We start from the raw sequence: 16154 nt of genomic DNA on the forward strand, positions 1-16154 counted from the left end.
TGTAAGCATCCCCTCCGCACCAGTAATATTTTGGAGCACATAAGTTGATTCTAATATTTCACTGATGTGACCACATCTGTTGTTGCATTTTAAATTATTTTCTTGGCTAGATGAGTAGATGTTTTCACACATATTGTCAAATTCCTCTCCAGAAAGTCTGTACCAGTTTTTGTTACCGTAAGCATTGTATGAGTGTGTTTGGCTCACTGCAGCTTTACCAGTGTTATTACAATTATTTGTAGTCTTTGCCAGTTAGGTAAAGAAGACAGTATGTATCCCATTTTCAATTGTGTGTCCTTTCTTAGTAGTAAGGTCGAATAGTAGCCTTTTGAATTTGTTCTTCTGAAGGTTGTATCTCCATAGTCTTGCCTTTTTAAAATTGGCTTATGTTTTTCTTAATATAAATGAATCTTTAGTTAAGAATATTAGCCTTTTTGTCATTCACATAGCGAACGTACTTCCCATTGGTTACTTTTTTTATAAACAAGTTTAAATTTTATATGAAAGTTTTTTCTTCCACATACATTTTTTATATGTAACCATCGTTTTCCCCAAAAAGGAGTGGCTTAAAAAGGCATAAATTATAGGACAACTGTTAGTATAAAGGGAGAAGGACAAGCGGAGGGAAATGCCATGGTAGTAGAAAACCTAACTGAAGTGCTGGTTCTTGTTTTGAACACAAAGTACAAGTCTGAGTTCATTGTTTTACAAAAATGTAGAATCTTTATTCAATATTTTGTAGTGAGGCATGGGCCTCTTAAAGATCACAGAAGTAGCATTTTCAATGGGATTCTACTATCTTTGAAACACATTTTATGTTTTTAACTAGAAGTTTTAAAATTAGTTTTTACTTTATGATAGGACGATTTAGTTTAATATTGTGACAGTACTAAGAATATTTGCTGTGGAGTTATATTGTTTGGGTTCAAATCTTGGTTCTGCCTCTTTCTAGCTGTTTGATCTTGAATAAGTTTTTTACTCTCTGGGGCTTAGTTTTCTCATTTTACACAGGACTAAAATAGGCTTGTGAAGATTAAATTATTTAATAAATGTGCAGAGCTTAAGACACTATTTGGCATCTTCTCAATATATACTAGCTTTTCTTTCCTTTTTTTTTTTTGGTGAGGAAGAGTAGCCCTGAACTAATATCTGTTGCCAGTCTTCCTCTTTTTGCTTGAGGAAGATTGTCACTGAGTTAACATCTGTGCCAGTCTTCCTCTGTTTTTATGTGGGATGCCTCCACAGCGTGGCTTGACAAGCAGTGCTAGGTCCATGCCTGGGATCTGAACCTGCAAACCCCAGGCCCCCAAAGCAGAGTGCATGAACTTAACTACTACGCCACCGGGCCAGCCTCTCTTTTTTGTCTTAATCAAAGTAATATATGCACTTAGTTTCAAAAGTCAAATAATATTGAAGGTACTAAAAAAATCCATCTTCTTTTCCTCTCCACAGAGATAGCTTTGTACTCCTCTAGCTGTTTCTTCTATTTCAAAATAATGTGTTAGTACTGCTGTATTATTTTGCCAAGTTTAGACGTAATTTATTAAATTCTTGTTATAGTAGATGAGAATTTAGCACATGTCAACACTCTGTACCACATCCTCACCCACATTTCTCCCTGTAGCACAATTTTCTAAGACAATATTTGATAATTTTGTAGGTGTAATGACAATACAGTCATGCATTACGTAACAGCACTTCCGTCAATAATAGACTGCGTATGTGACAGTGGTGTCATTAGATTAATACCATGTAGCCTAGGTGTGTAATAGGCTATACCATCTAGGTTTGTGTAAGTACACTCGATGATGTTCACACGACAGAATCACTTACCAATGCAGTTCTCAGAACATATCCCCATCGTTAAGCAACGCATGACTGTATAAGATATTCTTCATTCATGAATTTCTTCCTGCTCTTTTTTCTATACTCTGTTTTTCTTTATAACTTTTCTCTTTTTCTAGAGTAAATAATTGCCACCATTTTTTTCATTGGTTGCAGTAATTGTGTCTCTCTCACTCATTTTTTCTGTACCTCTCAGGTTAATTTCCCCATAGTCTGCCCGTTGGAGACATCTGTCTTGAAGTCTCCCATCCTGTTCTAGCCTAGATTGTTTGCTCTGTGGACTTGCTGAACAGCTGTTGTCTTAAGGCTGCCTCTGCCATCATCCTAATACTTCCTTTTGCCTCTTTTTATTTTTGAGGAAAATTAGCCCTGATCTAACTAATGCCAATCCTCCTCTTTTTGCTGAGGAAGACTGGCCCTGAGCTGCCCATCTTCCTCCACTTTATATGTGGGATGCCTGCCATAGCATGGCTTTTGCCAAGCAGTGCCATGTCTGCACCCGGGATCTGAATCAGCGAACCCCAGGCCGCCGAGAAGCAGAACGTGCGAACTTATTAACCTCTGTGCCGCTGGGCCAGCCCCATCTCCTTTTTTTTTTTTTGACTGTTTCCTGGATCTTATGTCTCTGTTCTCTTTCTTGATTTTTCTCTCTCATTTTAGTGGAGCAATATCCTCTAATAGTTCCCTGAGAGAAGAATTCCCTAAGATGTAAAATTTGAGACCTTGCATGTATGAAGATGTCTTTATTCTTTCCGCCTACTTGATTGACAATTTAACTGAACATAGAACCAGATTGGAAATAATTTTTTAAAAAAAATTTGCTGTTATTACTGCCAAGAAATCCAAAGATATTCTTATTTCTGATCCTATGTGTTGATTTTTTCTTCTTCTTCTTAGAAGCATTTGGGAAGTTTTATTGCCTGCATTCTGAAATTTTAGGATGATATCACTGGGCATTGTCAGCTAAACAGTCATGTCCTTCAGTTTTGGGACATTTGATGCTCTTTCACTATAACTTATTGTTTGGGTGTTGAGCCTTCTATGGATTGATTTTAGAATTTTCATAGTTTTTCTCTCCTATTACTCAATTTTTTGTCTTCTATTTTCTGCGTTTTATTTCATTGATTTTTTAATTTATTATCCTTCCAGATAATTTTTTATTTCTGAACAAGCATAATCAAGTGCAAGCACAAACACGTTTTTCACACTCAGAGCAGATTGCTGGATATGTTCATTTCTACATCTTTTTGGGGGATAGGGAGAAAACAGTGGTTATTCTTAGAAAACAAATTAATTGCTCAATCACTCTAGACTATCAAAAGATTTTAAATTAAGCAGGATAGGAATTCACAGAAGTAAAGCACTAGTTAAATTGGCTGTCAACCTTCTTTAGCAAACTGTGGCCACATTTCTAAGTAGCATTAGGTTCTTTATTACAAATGGCCATTTAGCCATTTTCACCATCAATGTTGATTGCTATGGTGGAATTGATTTGTTCTTTAAAATTCAATCGATCAGATGTGAACTTGTCTATTTTCCTTTGCAAGTCATCCTAAAGTTCTAACATACTTTTCAAAACCACATTCTTCAAAAATTTTATTGTTTTCCAGGCTGGTGAAACATCAGCTACTAATGAAATTAAACAAAAGATATTCTTTAAAGATATGAATGCTATAGAAACACAGAATACTGCTTTAGTTGTAGAGCTGTAAAACATGCACATTTTCCTCGAGGAAAAATACAAACAAAGTCAGAATGAGAAAAAAACTTTTTTTGCCGCAGATTCATGGAAGAGAACACTGCATCTTGATTTTTCACGTAACAGACTTATCTGGGTGAGCTTTCCAAATCACGACATAAAGGAACTTCCTTCACAGAATTCCAAAGAATAGATAAACTTATTTTATAAATAACCCCTATTGATGGATTTTAAAGTTGTTTCCAGCATTTTGCAGTTAAAACCACTCATGTGACCTTCCACATATATCATTTCACATATATATGTATTTCTATGTAGAATGTACGTTTACAGTTTTGATAATTGTTATCAACTATAAACACTCAGTAAAATAGAATGAATGGATAATTTCTTAATATGATATATATGGCTGATACCAAAAGCTAGCTTTATCCTTAAGGAAGAAATATTAGAAGCATTCCCACCAAATTCAGGAACAAGACAGGCTGCCACTATCACTACTATCATTTAACTATTGTTCTGGGGTATTGATCAATACAAATAGGTGAGATTAAAAAAACGCTGTGAGCATTAGAAAATATCAAAACTATCACTTTTGCTGATAATTAAAAAAAAATTTTTTAATCATGTTAAGGAAGATCTATCTTATTTCGTTAAGTAGAGGATAATTCTTGAATTTGATTTCCTTAGATTTGTTAATATGACAAGTTATATTAATAGCTTTCTAACTTATTTGTTAGCTTATTGGTTTGGTTCAGGAAAAAAGTATCATTTTTTTCCATAGGTTTTTCTTATTGTTATCATTTATTTTCATCCCCTCTTTCATATTAGAAACTTTCCTCAAGTGTCTGGCAATGTACAGACTTTCTTTTACATTAAAAAGTAAGGCAGATTTTCGATAAGAGTGCCATGACAATTCAATGAGGGAAAGAATAGTCCCTTCAGGAAATCGTGTTAGGATGATATTCACATACCAAAAAATGAAGTTGGACTTTGCCTCACATCATGTTTATATAACTTAACGTGGGTAAAAGATTTAAATATAAACATTAAAACTGTAAGTCTCTTAGGAAAAAATATAGGCATAAATATTCAAGGCCTTGAATTAAGCAATGACTTCATAGATATAACACCAAAAGCCTAAGTGTTATAAAAGAAAATAATAAATTGGACTTCATCAGAATTAAAAACTTTTGTGCTTCTAAGGACACTATCATAAAGTGAAAGACAACCCAAGAATAGGAGAAAGTATTTGCAAATCATGTATCTGATAAGGGACTGGTATCCAGATTTTTTTAAAGATTGACCCTTTGGCCCTGATCTAACATCTGTTGCCAATTTTTTTTTCTTCATCTTCTTCTTCTTCTTCTCCCCAAAGCGCCCAGTACCTAGTTGTATATTCTAGTTGTAGATCCTTCTAGTTCTGCTGTCTGGGACGCCATCTCACCATGGCTTGATGAACAGTGCCATGTCCATGCCCAGGATCCGAACCAAGGAAACCCTGGGCCACCAAAGCGGAGCATACAAACTTAACCACTGGGCCACAGGGCCAGCCCTCAACAACGAGTTTTAAAATGGGCATTTGAATAGACATTTCTCCAAAGAAGATATACAAATGGACCATATAAGCACATGAAACAATGGTCAGCATCATTAGTTATTAGGAAAATGCAAATCAAAATTACAATGAGATTCTACTTCACACCCACTAAGATGGCTGTAATAAAAGGGGGGAGAAAAACAAGTGTTAGGATGTAGGGACATTGCAACCTTCATGCTGTTGATAGGAATGTAAAACGGTGCAGCAGCTTTGGAATACGGTCTGGCAATTCCCCAAGATGTTAAATTTCACTCCTGGGTATATATCAAAGAGAACTAAAAACACATGTCCACACTAAAACTTGTACGTGAATGTTCATAGCAGCATTATTCATAATAACCACAAAGTGGGAACGGTCCGAGTGTCCGTCAACTGATGAATGGATAAAATGTGATATATCCATAACAATAGATATTGTTGGGTCATAAAAAGGAATGAAGTACTGATACATGCAACAACATAGATGAACCCAGAAAACATTATACTAAGTAAAATAAGCCAAACACAAAACACATATTGTATGATTCCATTTATATGAACTGTCCAGAATAAGCAAATCCATAGAAACAAAGTAGATTAGTGGTTGCCAGCAGCTGAGAGGAATGGCTAGTGACTGTTATTGGGTATGGGTTTTTTGTTGGGGGGTAGGGGTGTTGATGAGAATATTCTGGGATTAGTGGTGGTGATTGCACAACTTGGTGAATGTACTAAAACCATTGAATAGTACACTTTACAAGGGTGAATTTTATGGTACATGAATTATGTCTCAGTTTCAAAAATGAGGCAGTTAAAACAGCGAGCAGGGCCTATTGATGTGGACTTCATAGAAGGACTTGAGCAAGTGTCCTGCTTTTTTCAGGGATTCTTAGTTACCTGTAGTTTTGATTAGTTTGTTTTTTCCTGTGGAGCCGCCTAGCTTTACAGGTGTAGCTAGTGTACTATCCCTGGCAAGTATAAGCTTTCCTGTTAGTGTTCTGAGAGCCTTGATAGGAAAGAGAGCTTAGAGTGGGGGGGTGGGGTGTCTCTACTCAGTATGCAGAATTTAAATTTATTCTTCCATTTTCAACCTGGCGCCTTACCCTTGCTCTTCACTGTGCCTGAAATCCTGAAGTGCAGATCCTTTCTGGTTCCTTTTCTTTATAGTTTGTGGTGATGGAGGAGCAGGAATCTCCTGGAGGTGCGGGTGGGGGTGGGCAAATGGATTGTGAGGACTCTGTTGTCTCTTTTCACTGATTTAACTGTCTTCCCTGCTTTCCCCAGAATTTTGCTGCCTTTACTTACTAGTCCTTTCAGGGGTTAAGACAACTCAGTTTGATTCTCATTTCTGTTTCCCCCTGCAAATACTTCATTATTGACTTTCTCCTCAGTTAAAAATGTTACCTTGCCTCTGATTTTTCTTTTCCAAAAGTGCCTTGACAGCTTTCATCTGTTATTTTCTCCTTTCCTGTTTGTCTTTGTTGGATACACCTTTTTTAATTCCTTTACTGTGATTTTAGTGAGGTTTCAGGAGACAGTGGAAGTAAATGCATTTATCCGTCTTCCAGCAGCTTAGTCAGCTTGAGCTCTTCTCTATTTATACAAATGAAATACTTTTTAAAAATTAGCACTAAAAAAGAAAAACTGTACATGAATTTTACTTATGAATACAGATACAAAAATCTTTAGAAACTTAGCATGTCTTATCCATCTGATATTCCATGTTAAAAGATGGTTTTCAATTTCATTAATAGACAAGAAAAGCTATCATCAAAAACAAAAATTTTTAAAGAGAATATAATACCCTAGGAAAGCAATCTAAATGTGCAACAGGGAATTTAGCTATATGATGATATAGTCATACCATGGAATATTAGAGTTTAAAAGAATGAAATAGAACTTTGTATACTAACAGTGTATTTTTAAGTGAACATAATTGTACAAGGGTAGGTATAATTGCAATGATACTTGTTTAAAAACAGCACATAGTTGGGGCTGGCCCCGTGGCCGAGTGGTTAAGTTCACACGCTCCGCTGCAGGCGGCCCAGGGTTTCATTGGTTTGAATCCGGGGCGCGGACATGGCACTGCTCATCAAACCACGCTGAGGTGGCGTCCCACGTACCACAACCAGAAGGACCCACAATGAAGAATATACAACTATGTACGGGGGGGCTTTGGGGAGAAAAAGGAAAAAAATAAAATCTTTGAAAAAAAAAAACAGCACATAGTTGTATATTAAAAGTCTGAAATCTGTCAAATTCTTCACAGGGTACATCTCTGGATTACAGGCCTTTTTACTTCCAGTATTTCACATTTTGTATTTTTAGTGTTTTTACAGTGAACATGGGTTTTTTAATGTAATTGAAAATTGTTTAGCTGAGTGTTTCAGATAGAATATTTATTAATATTAAGCAAAAAGATCACTTTAAATGTTAACCATTTGGAACTCGAATGTTTGTACATTATGATATAGGATCCTAAGCTTAATTAAACCTTTTCTCGATAACTTGCTGTCATCTCTGTGAATATCAGACTGGTGCCTTTTTATACTTTACTTATGTCTTCTATCTCCTCTTATCCAACTTGTTTGGCTTAGAAACTAAAGAACCAATAATAATGATATTAGTAATAGCAGCTAATAGCAGTTATTGAGCACTATATGCCAAGCACTGTGCCAAGTGCTTTACATGTTTTGTTTTCAACTTAATTTTCAAAATAAGTTCGATGAGGTCTAAGTACTTCTATTATACCAGTTTTATAGATAAGGAAACTGAGGCATAGAGATAATAAGTCACTTGCCCAAGGTGATGCACCAAAAACGTGGTGGCATTGGAATTTTGTCAGGCAGTCAGACTACAATCAATATATTCTTAACAATTTAGCCATACTACCTCTTGCTTACCAAACTTAAGAACTGTGTGTTATTGAGCTGAGAAAGAAGCAGAAAGTCTCTCTCATAAATACATGTTTTATTTAGTTTACAGACTTTCTGATAACTATTTCTAGCTGCTCAGAGGCCTTTGTTGATTAATACTAGTGTTTCAGTTATATTCTGGTGAAGTGTTAATGACAGACGCCTGGATTCTTTAGGTATGAAGTTACATAAGTTTGAAATATGAGTTATTTCAATTGTGTGTGTTTTTCCCCTAGAGGCCTTAAGGGTTTGAACTAAATACAACATTTACAGTGGTCCTCGTAACCTGTAGGACATGTATAAATTTCATGGGATTAGTTCAAAATGAATGCAAACCTAAGGACTTTAATTTTCTGGGTAGAGTGTCCAGAGCTTAAATAGGATTTTCAAAGGGGTCTATTATTCATAAAAGACCAAACACCTGAATTAACTCATCCTTACTTTTCTTTCACTTAGAGAGCTAGCCCTAAATTTTTCAGTCACTAGGTTTTAGGAAGCATTTCATGAGTTTATTGTCGTCAGCCATTTTAAACTGTTCTTCAAAAGCAGAATGAAAACAATGATGTATCCTACTTAGTGAAGAAATGTATACATGAGGGACAGAAACTAAAAGGAGACTTCTTATCACTAACTGGCTCTTCTCTCTAGTTCAAAATGAGAGAAATGAACCAGTTCATCTCCAAGGTCCTTCTAGTTCCAAATGTCATTATTCTTTTTGAGTGCTGCTATTTGGAAATATAGCTATTTTTCCACAGTGAAATTTTGCTGAATTAAATTGTGAAGTATCATTAAAAATCCCAAAGCCAGACAGGAAATTTGAGAGTAAGAGTGCTACCAGTTGTACTCACTAAGTGTTCAGAATTTCAGGCAGTTCCTTTATCAAATTCAAGTATATCTGGTTAGGTAGTTTGGAAAAATGATTTCTGATATCTTTAAAAGTGACTGTACTGATAAGCTTTTTTTATTTATTTACATATGTTAAAAAAATTTTTTTATTATTCAATAGGGAAGTTTGGTTGGTTTAGTGGATTATCCAGATGATGAAGAAGAAGAAGAAGAAGAAGAAGAAGAAGAAGAAGCATCTCCCAGGAAAAGACCTCGTCTTGGCTCATAAAATATTAACTGGGGACCCTCAACATGTGGTCTTACTAAATGCTGCAACTGTTTGATGAGCTGAAAATCTGAATCAGAAAGCTTTCTCACTTGAACTTATAATTATACAAGGAGTAGCAAAAGCCACTCACTGTATCAGCTAGGAGAGTTTAGTTCTGTAAAAAAACAGGCTTCCCAGGAACTTGATCACTTGCTAGTAATTAAGGGGTTTGCCTTTCAGGCTGTCAAAAAAAAGGTTAGTAACCAGAACCTGGGAGATAGCTTCTCAGCAAGGAAACTCAGGTTTTGGGACGGTTTGGGGGAGGGACAAGGTTGATAAAAATAATATTAATGCAGGGTTGCTCCAGGGGGGGGTATCCGATCTAGAAACAGTTATAAAACTTCAGTTGCAAATCCAATAACATTACTTGTATAATGGTGCTGGCCATGTTGTTCTTTTAATCACTTGCCTCTTTTTAAAAGAAATTTTTATGGAAAACAAATTCAACTATCATAAAAAAGGAAGTTAAACTCTTGGGACCATTTCTTTGAAGATTTAACAGAAATTCAGCCTAATAGGTAGTTGGAGGGAAATACACCCTGTATTACAGCACATATTGAGTTTTCTACACCTGGAATTTTCAGTATGTATTTTGATGAAAACAAACTGGATTCAAAATGGACAGTTTTGTTAATATAACTTTAAAATCAGCACTTCTAGAGGTGACAAATGCCAAGAATTAGTAAGTAGTATTCCAAAATGGTTTTCTCTAGGAAGAGGAGTGGATTAAACAGAACGTTTTCAACCACCTACCAGTACAATCTTTTGTGGAAGATACTTTGAAGTCACTTTCTGCTTTGTTAGTAAAGTTGTCTCTCTCCAGAGCTACAGACAAGTTTTAAAGTATAATTTCTATAAAGACTAACTTACAAAGAATAGTGCTGAATTAAGTGGCATTTAATATCTAGAGGCCATTTTGATCCAAGAAGTTCTACACTGTCAAAGTCAACATGCAACACATGAAGCTTTTCCATAAACAAGGGTGTAACATGAAAGCTGCTTTTTTTAAAGAGTAAAAGCACATTCCGTGTACGTAAATGAATTTAAAATAATAAATTGAGGCAAACAGTTAAGACGTTTTATTTTTAGAACAGCAAGTTAACTGTAAATATTTTAATGTTAGTTTGCTCATCTATGATCTGAGATCATGCTGAAGTGAGAAAAATGTCCCCCAAACTACAATTTAATGCGTTGGGAAAAAAAAAAACTAAAAATAGTAATTCCAGCTACAATCTTCGGATCACCCTTGTAATGTGTTATGGGTCCATTTTTCCTGGAATACCTTAAACCGAAGCAGTTTCCCCCATTTTGGAGATTTTGTAGTTAATTTTAATTTTGGCTATTGTTTGGAAAAGATGGGCTGTCTGTGTAGATATGAAGTATAGTTTTTCCATAAAACAGATGTTTATTTTGTATTAAAAATACCACTGTACTTGTTTTACACCATTTGTATACATGTGGTGATATTAATGCTGAACTGTAAAATTCAGGAATTAAAATGTGACCCTGTAATTCTATGATTGTTGCTTTTGTTTGGTTTATTGTAAATATAAGTTAACTCCATTTGGAAATATGGCCATTTTACAGTATCTTTTAAAAGCGAGTAAATTATCCATAGATGTTGATTATAAACCACTAGGTCATACACCAGTCTGAAAGAGTTCTAAATAAACGGGGCTCAACTGCACTTTAAATATCACTGCCTCTAATTTTAGAAGGTGTGCCTTGAGCAAATAAAGTCCCAGCACCAAAGCATCAGAGTGTGGGGCTGTTATCACCTCTCTGATTAAAGGAACATATAATGAAAAAGACCTTCCACCTCATAAGGCAAGTGACTCAGGATACTTTAAACGAAGATCAGTAAAGTTGCCATATGAATACCTTTTCTTTCAAGCAAGTTTTATCAAGCCCCTTCACTCTTCTTAGCTCTTATTAAATTTCCTCTTGTAATCTAAGAAGCCCAGGCCTAAAGCATTTCTCTGTTTACTCTTGACTCTTCCTGATTAAGTAATTTTAGGTTCCAGGAAGAAGTATTATCTTTATATCTTGTGAAAAGTTTAATTTTCCTTTCTGAAGAACTGCCATGTGTCTTAAACATTTAAACCGTCATCATCATAGGAACCTTTTCTTATAGCAGAAATGTGAGTACTTTGTTGAATTATAGGATAACAGTTTTCATGGAACATAAGCTCACCCACAATGATATCACAACAAGACTTAAAATAGCCCCTGAAAGAATAATATTAAGATTCTACATGTTAGCTGCTGTCTTAAATGACTACCCTCAGGCAATCAGGTTTTTATATCTTTATCTTCACTCAGTGAAGCAAGCCAGAGCCCACATTTGTATGCCTGAGGTTCTCTTAAAATTATATCTGTAAACATGTATCCAATATAAAAACTATTTTTAATAAAAAGTTACATGAAACAGATTTCTGTGTTTTAATCACTAGTTTTTCCTCTTCTCCTAAGTGATGAAAATGTGACAAATGTAAAGTAATACTGATTTTTTTCTCTGCAGCTTGAAGGTTGGAGGTAATTTTGGTATCCTTGTGAGAAAGTTTATAACTGTAGGGGCCAGCCCAATGACATAGTGCTTAAGTTTGTGCACTCCACTTGGGCGCCCCAGGTTCGCCAGTTTGGTTCCTGAGTGCAGACCTACATACCCGTTCATCAAGCCATGCTGTGGTGGCATCCCACATACAAAAAAATAATAGAGGAAGATTGGCAACAGATGTTAGCTCAGGGCCAATCTTCCTGACCAAAAAAAAAAATGTATAACTGTAAATTTAAGGAGATAAAATGGAATTTTAAGGTAAACTACAGGAATGGCCCATAACCAGAAAAGGGGGTGCTAGTGAGATGACCCAACACAGGAAGTTTCTGAAAGAAAGTTCTCTCTCCTATTCTGGTTATCTTTACGCAGACTACTGTACAGAAAACCATCCAGGATCACTTCACATACAAAAGACCTACACCCAAGGCAGCATTCCCCTCAACAGGCTCAGCCAATTTATCTGTTTTAATGGTAGCTTTTCTAGAAAGAGTAATTGAGTATTTTTAACATCCCCCACATCTATTTTCCAAGTTTTGTTTGCTCCTGCCTCAAGTGTGAGATGCTAAAATCTATCTTACCACTGCCCCAGATAACTCTTCTTTTCAATGGATTACCTTATACCTAATATACCCACAACTACTCTGACTCATGCAACAGTCTCCATACAGCAGCCACACATCTTTTTTAAACGAACACTTTGATATGTAACTTCCCTGCTTTAAAACTTTTCAGTGACTTCCCACTGCCATTATAAAATTTAAAAGGCTCACCTTCCCTACAAGGCCCTGCAAATCGGTACCCCATCTATCACCAATTCAATATGCTAACCCTCTCCCCTCACTCTCTCTACACTAGCCATCCGAACAGCTTGTCGGTATGTGCTTTCTTCTTTTCCTGCTACAGGACCTGAGTTGTTCTTTCCCATTTCTCTCTGCAGTTAGCCTTCCAATCAGCTTAAACACTGCTTTCTCAAGGAGGCTTGGCCAGCCCTGATACAACACGGCACTTTTCCCTTCTCCCAATTTGCTCTTTGGGCCTTCTTCGCTAACCCCATGAAGGCAGGGACCCTGTTGATCTAGTTGACCACTGTATGCTAAGCACCTAGCACAATGCTCAGCACAAACGCTAGGTAAGCAAGTTTGAATGAATGAATGCACTATTAATTAGTTTTCTGAACCTCCTCTCCAAGAGACAACATTATTCGGAAATTTGTGTTAAACTGGTCAGCATAAATAGCTGCCTTCCCCACTGCCCTTTACCTCAAATGTTTAATAAAATAGTAATAATGAGAACATATTTGTATCTACAAACACAAGTATTTGAAAGTAACAGGCTCAGTTTAAGGATTAGATAATTTATTTTTAAGAAAATTTGAACTTCTGTTTTGCTAAACTGTTTTTAACATCACTTATTAATAACTTCTTCTTTAAGTTTCTCTGCAAGCAATCTCCTCTTTAGTAATGTTTGCTTCTCCTCTGCTGTCATTTCTGGTTTCTCTGTCATCTCCTTAAAAAAGAAAAAAAAAAAAGAAATTGGCTACCATATAAGATGGGTTCATTTATCTAAAATTCCCAACATACTGCCTGGAACAAAGATTATAGAGCATTTTCATTAAAAAAAAAAATTTTTAAAGCCACATATGGACTGAGTTCCCTAAATATCTTCTCTGTAACAATCTCTTCTTGGGAAAGCCTCTTGGAGGTGGTGGCTATGATACCGACGCAGCTCTAGGATAGAATATTTCAAAAGTCTCAGGTCAAGTAGATTGCTGACCCTTAAGCACTCAGAGCAGGGCAAATAAACCAGAAAAAAATGTATCCATGAAACTGCTATCATTTCTGTCTCACAAAATCCTCATATCACAGCCATCTCACTGCCTAGAAAAGATGTTAGCAAGTGCTACCCTAGCAGGGAGATTAATAAGAATAGATCTGTGAGCAACATTCATTATTGAGGCTTTCTTGCACATAACTCTGATTTTGAGAATACATCCCCTAGATTTGCAGATTTTGACATACTGAGGCTAGCCATACCTCTACCTCCCCAGGCTTTCCTTTCTGCTCCAAATTTTGTATCTGCTTAGTCCTCATCTCCTTTCTCATGGACATCAACTTATCTCTCTTCTGCTTGAGATAGTGTTCTCGTTGCCGGAGCTCTTCCGTTCCAAGAGTTGATAAATTCTGGGTCAAAAAAGAGAACTATTTAAATTCAAGTTTGTATAAGTGGCACAGATACCCACTGATTGATCTGATTCAATAGGAAGTTTGAGTTCAAGATCATAACGAAAGCCAAATGTATGGCTGTTTACATTGTTTGTTCCCAGTACTTTGTCATTTTGCTCATAGTTCTTAGAAAGTAATGTTTCTTACTTACTGCTATTGGTCCTTCAATGCTTGTATGTTCTAAGCCAGGAATCTTCAGGCCTTTTCGTGGAAGGGAGGAAGTTTCAGGCAACATTTCCAGCTTTCTTGCCAAAGGTTGTACTGACTGATTACCAAAATGCACTTTAACCTCTGGCAGTAATTAGAGACAAATTAGAATATTATAAGAAATATTAAATATTAGGCTAGGTTCACCAAAAACAGCTAGTGTTAATAATACTTTTTTTTTTCACATTCACTCAATCAACACACATTGATTCAGTGCCTATATTGTGATAGGCACCGGCTGAGAACAGTAAACATGGTCTCTGTCCTTGAGGAGCTTGAACTACAATTTCTTATGAATAATGATATTTCAACAAATACCAAGCTTCTGCTATTTGGTACTATAGCCACAAAAAGATATAATTCTTCTCTAAAGATTAGAACTAACTACACTATAATACACTACAAGGTTGCCACATAAGCCAAATAAACAGTACACTAAAATCCCTTACTAGTAATGTAATTGATTCCCAAATTTTTGCCTGCAGGTAAAAACTGTAAGTGACCCTTTATTTTCAGAATAATTAATATAAAGCTACAATTTTTTGTATTGGAAGAGTAAGTGCCAGTAATATTAATAATTTTTGTTTGTGATACATATTGAAGATAACTATGAACCTACCAACAGATTAAAAAAAAAGATTTAAAGTAAATAGAACTTGGAAGGAGATATAACATGAGCACTCAGTACTTTCCAGTGATCTGGTGACTGTGCCAAGAGACAGGATTAACATGCTAATTGCTTTTCTGAGCCATTTTTATTATAAATTAAGGTGATTCTTTTTTTAAGATAAAACATTTTCAGTGTAAGTACATGGACTATGAAGGACTGCAGAGTGAGACAAGCAAAGACTCACATAAAAATGATGCCAAGAACTAAAAGCATGATGGAAGAACATGATTTACATGTCTCTGAATGATTAAAAATCTTGCCAGCATAGTAAAACCAGAAAGAGAACTTCGCGTGAGCAAGAAATTTGCCAAAGGACCACTGCTCTTGCATAGAGTGCTAGGAGACTGAAAGAAGAAAAGCTCTGAGGCTCTTGGACAGTAAGGGGAGTCTCCACGGCAGAGATGAGGCTAGAGATAACATTCCAACCAACCTCGACAGGAAGCTACAGGACTAACTCAAATAAAGATGAGCTTAAACAAGCTGGTCGTAATATGCAGACAGAGTTAAACATGCAATTCTTACTGATGGTGCCTTTAAGCAAAGGTAGGCTTAGCCCCCAAATATGGAACTACAGAGCTGGAGAAGGCACAGTTCAATTCATTTCTGAGGAGGGTGCATCCCAGGCACATAAGCATTTATATTCAATTTATGTACTTGCTCTGGATAGTTCTTGCGTTGAATTTGTTGGTCATGAACATCTTGTATATTCTAACTCAGATCTAGAAAGGAAAGTATTTGAAGCCAATATACTTAGCTTCTCTGATTTCTAGGAATGAAAAATCAGAAAGCCAGCAAGCCCAAAGAAAGATCATCTCATCTCTGGCAAGTCTTTGTGTCAATTTGAGAACAGATGGTGTCCGTTTCTAGCAGGAACCAAGGAAAGACATGAGCAAATGGATAAACAGGAGGTCGAACACCTTTATGATTGTTCCCAAATTAGGTATTCATACCGGGCTTCTATCACGTTGTATGAAGTGATTTCCTGGAATATGGGATAAACTCATTTTTAAAAAATAGAATAGTTTTTGAAAATTAAAATCATTACTTTTGAAATTATCTGCCATTTCTTCTGTGCCACTAATGTGCATAATTGAGTTACATGTGGTTTGAGATTGTTTTCTACAGCTTCACTGAATAGTCAGATAAGGAACTAGATGAAGCAAGTTTATTCAAATTATGTCAGACACAAGATTTAAACAGGGTATGTGTACTTAGGTCTGTATATACAAAGCTAAACTTGGGTCAGCAGATTAAAAAAAAGCTCAGACAAATCTAAAGCAGGTGTTTTCATAGATATAATTCAAATGAGG

At 35.9% G+C, this 16154-nt stretch overlaps 2 protein-coding genes across 4 annotated transcripts in view; one reads left to right on the plus strand and one right to left on the minus strand.

Moving 5' to 3' along the window:
* The window catches only part of PPP4R3B (protein phosphatase 4 regulatory subunit 3B), a 67415-nt gene extending 56710 nt beyond the window's left edge, over positions 1 to 10705 (plus strand). For both annotated transcript variants that reach the window (XM_008512709.2, XM_008512710.2), the window contains exon 16: positions 9042 to 10705. In XM_008512709.2, the coding sequence (XP_008510931.2) occupies positions 9042 to 9149 (108 nt within the window). In that variant the 3' untranslated portion in view covers positions 9150 to 10705. The remainder of the gene's footprint in view (positions 1 to 9041) is intronic.
* A 2378-nt stretch (positions 10706 to 13083) lies between these two features.
* Positions 13084 to 16154, minus strand: part of CFAP36 (cilia and flagella associated protein 36) — a 29442-nt gene continuing 26371 nt past the window's right edge. For both annotated transcript variants that reach the window (XM_008512719.2, XM_008512718.2), the window contains exons 8-10: positions 14119 to 14258; positions 13779 to 13925; positions 13084 to 13251 (exon numbers count right to left, since the gene is read on the minus strand). In XM_008512719.2, the coding sequence (XP_008510941.1) occupies positions 13150 to 13251; positions 13779 to 13925; positions 14119 to 14258 (389 nt within the window). In that variant the 3' untranslated portion in view covers positions 13084 to 13149. The remainder of the gene's footprint in view (positions 13252 to 13778; positions 13926 to 14118; positions 14259 to 16154) is intronic.

Source organism: Equus przewalskii, chromosome 14, assembly GCF_037783145.1.
Source record: "Equus przewalskii isolate Varuska chromosome 14, EquPr2, whole genome shotgun sequence".
Taxonomy (NCBI): domain Eukaryota; kingdom Metazoa; phylum Chordata; class Mammalia; order Perissodactyla; family Equidae; genus Equus; species Equus przewalskii.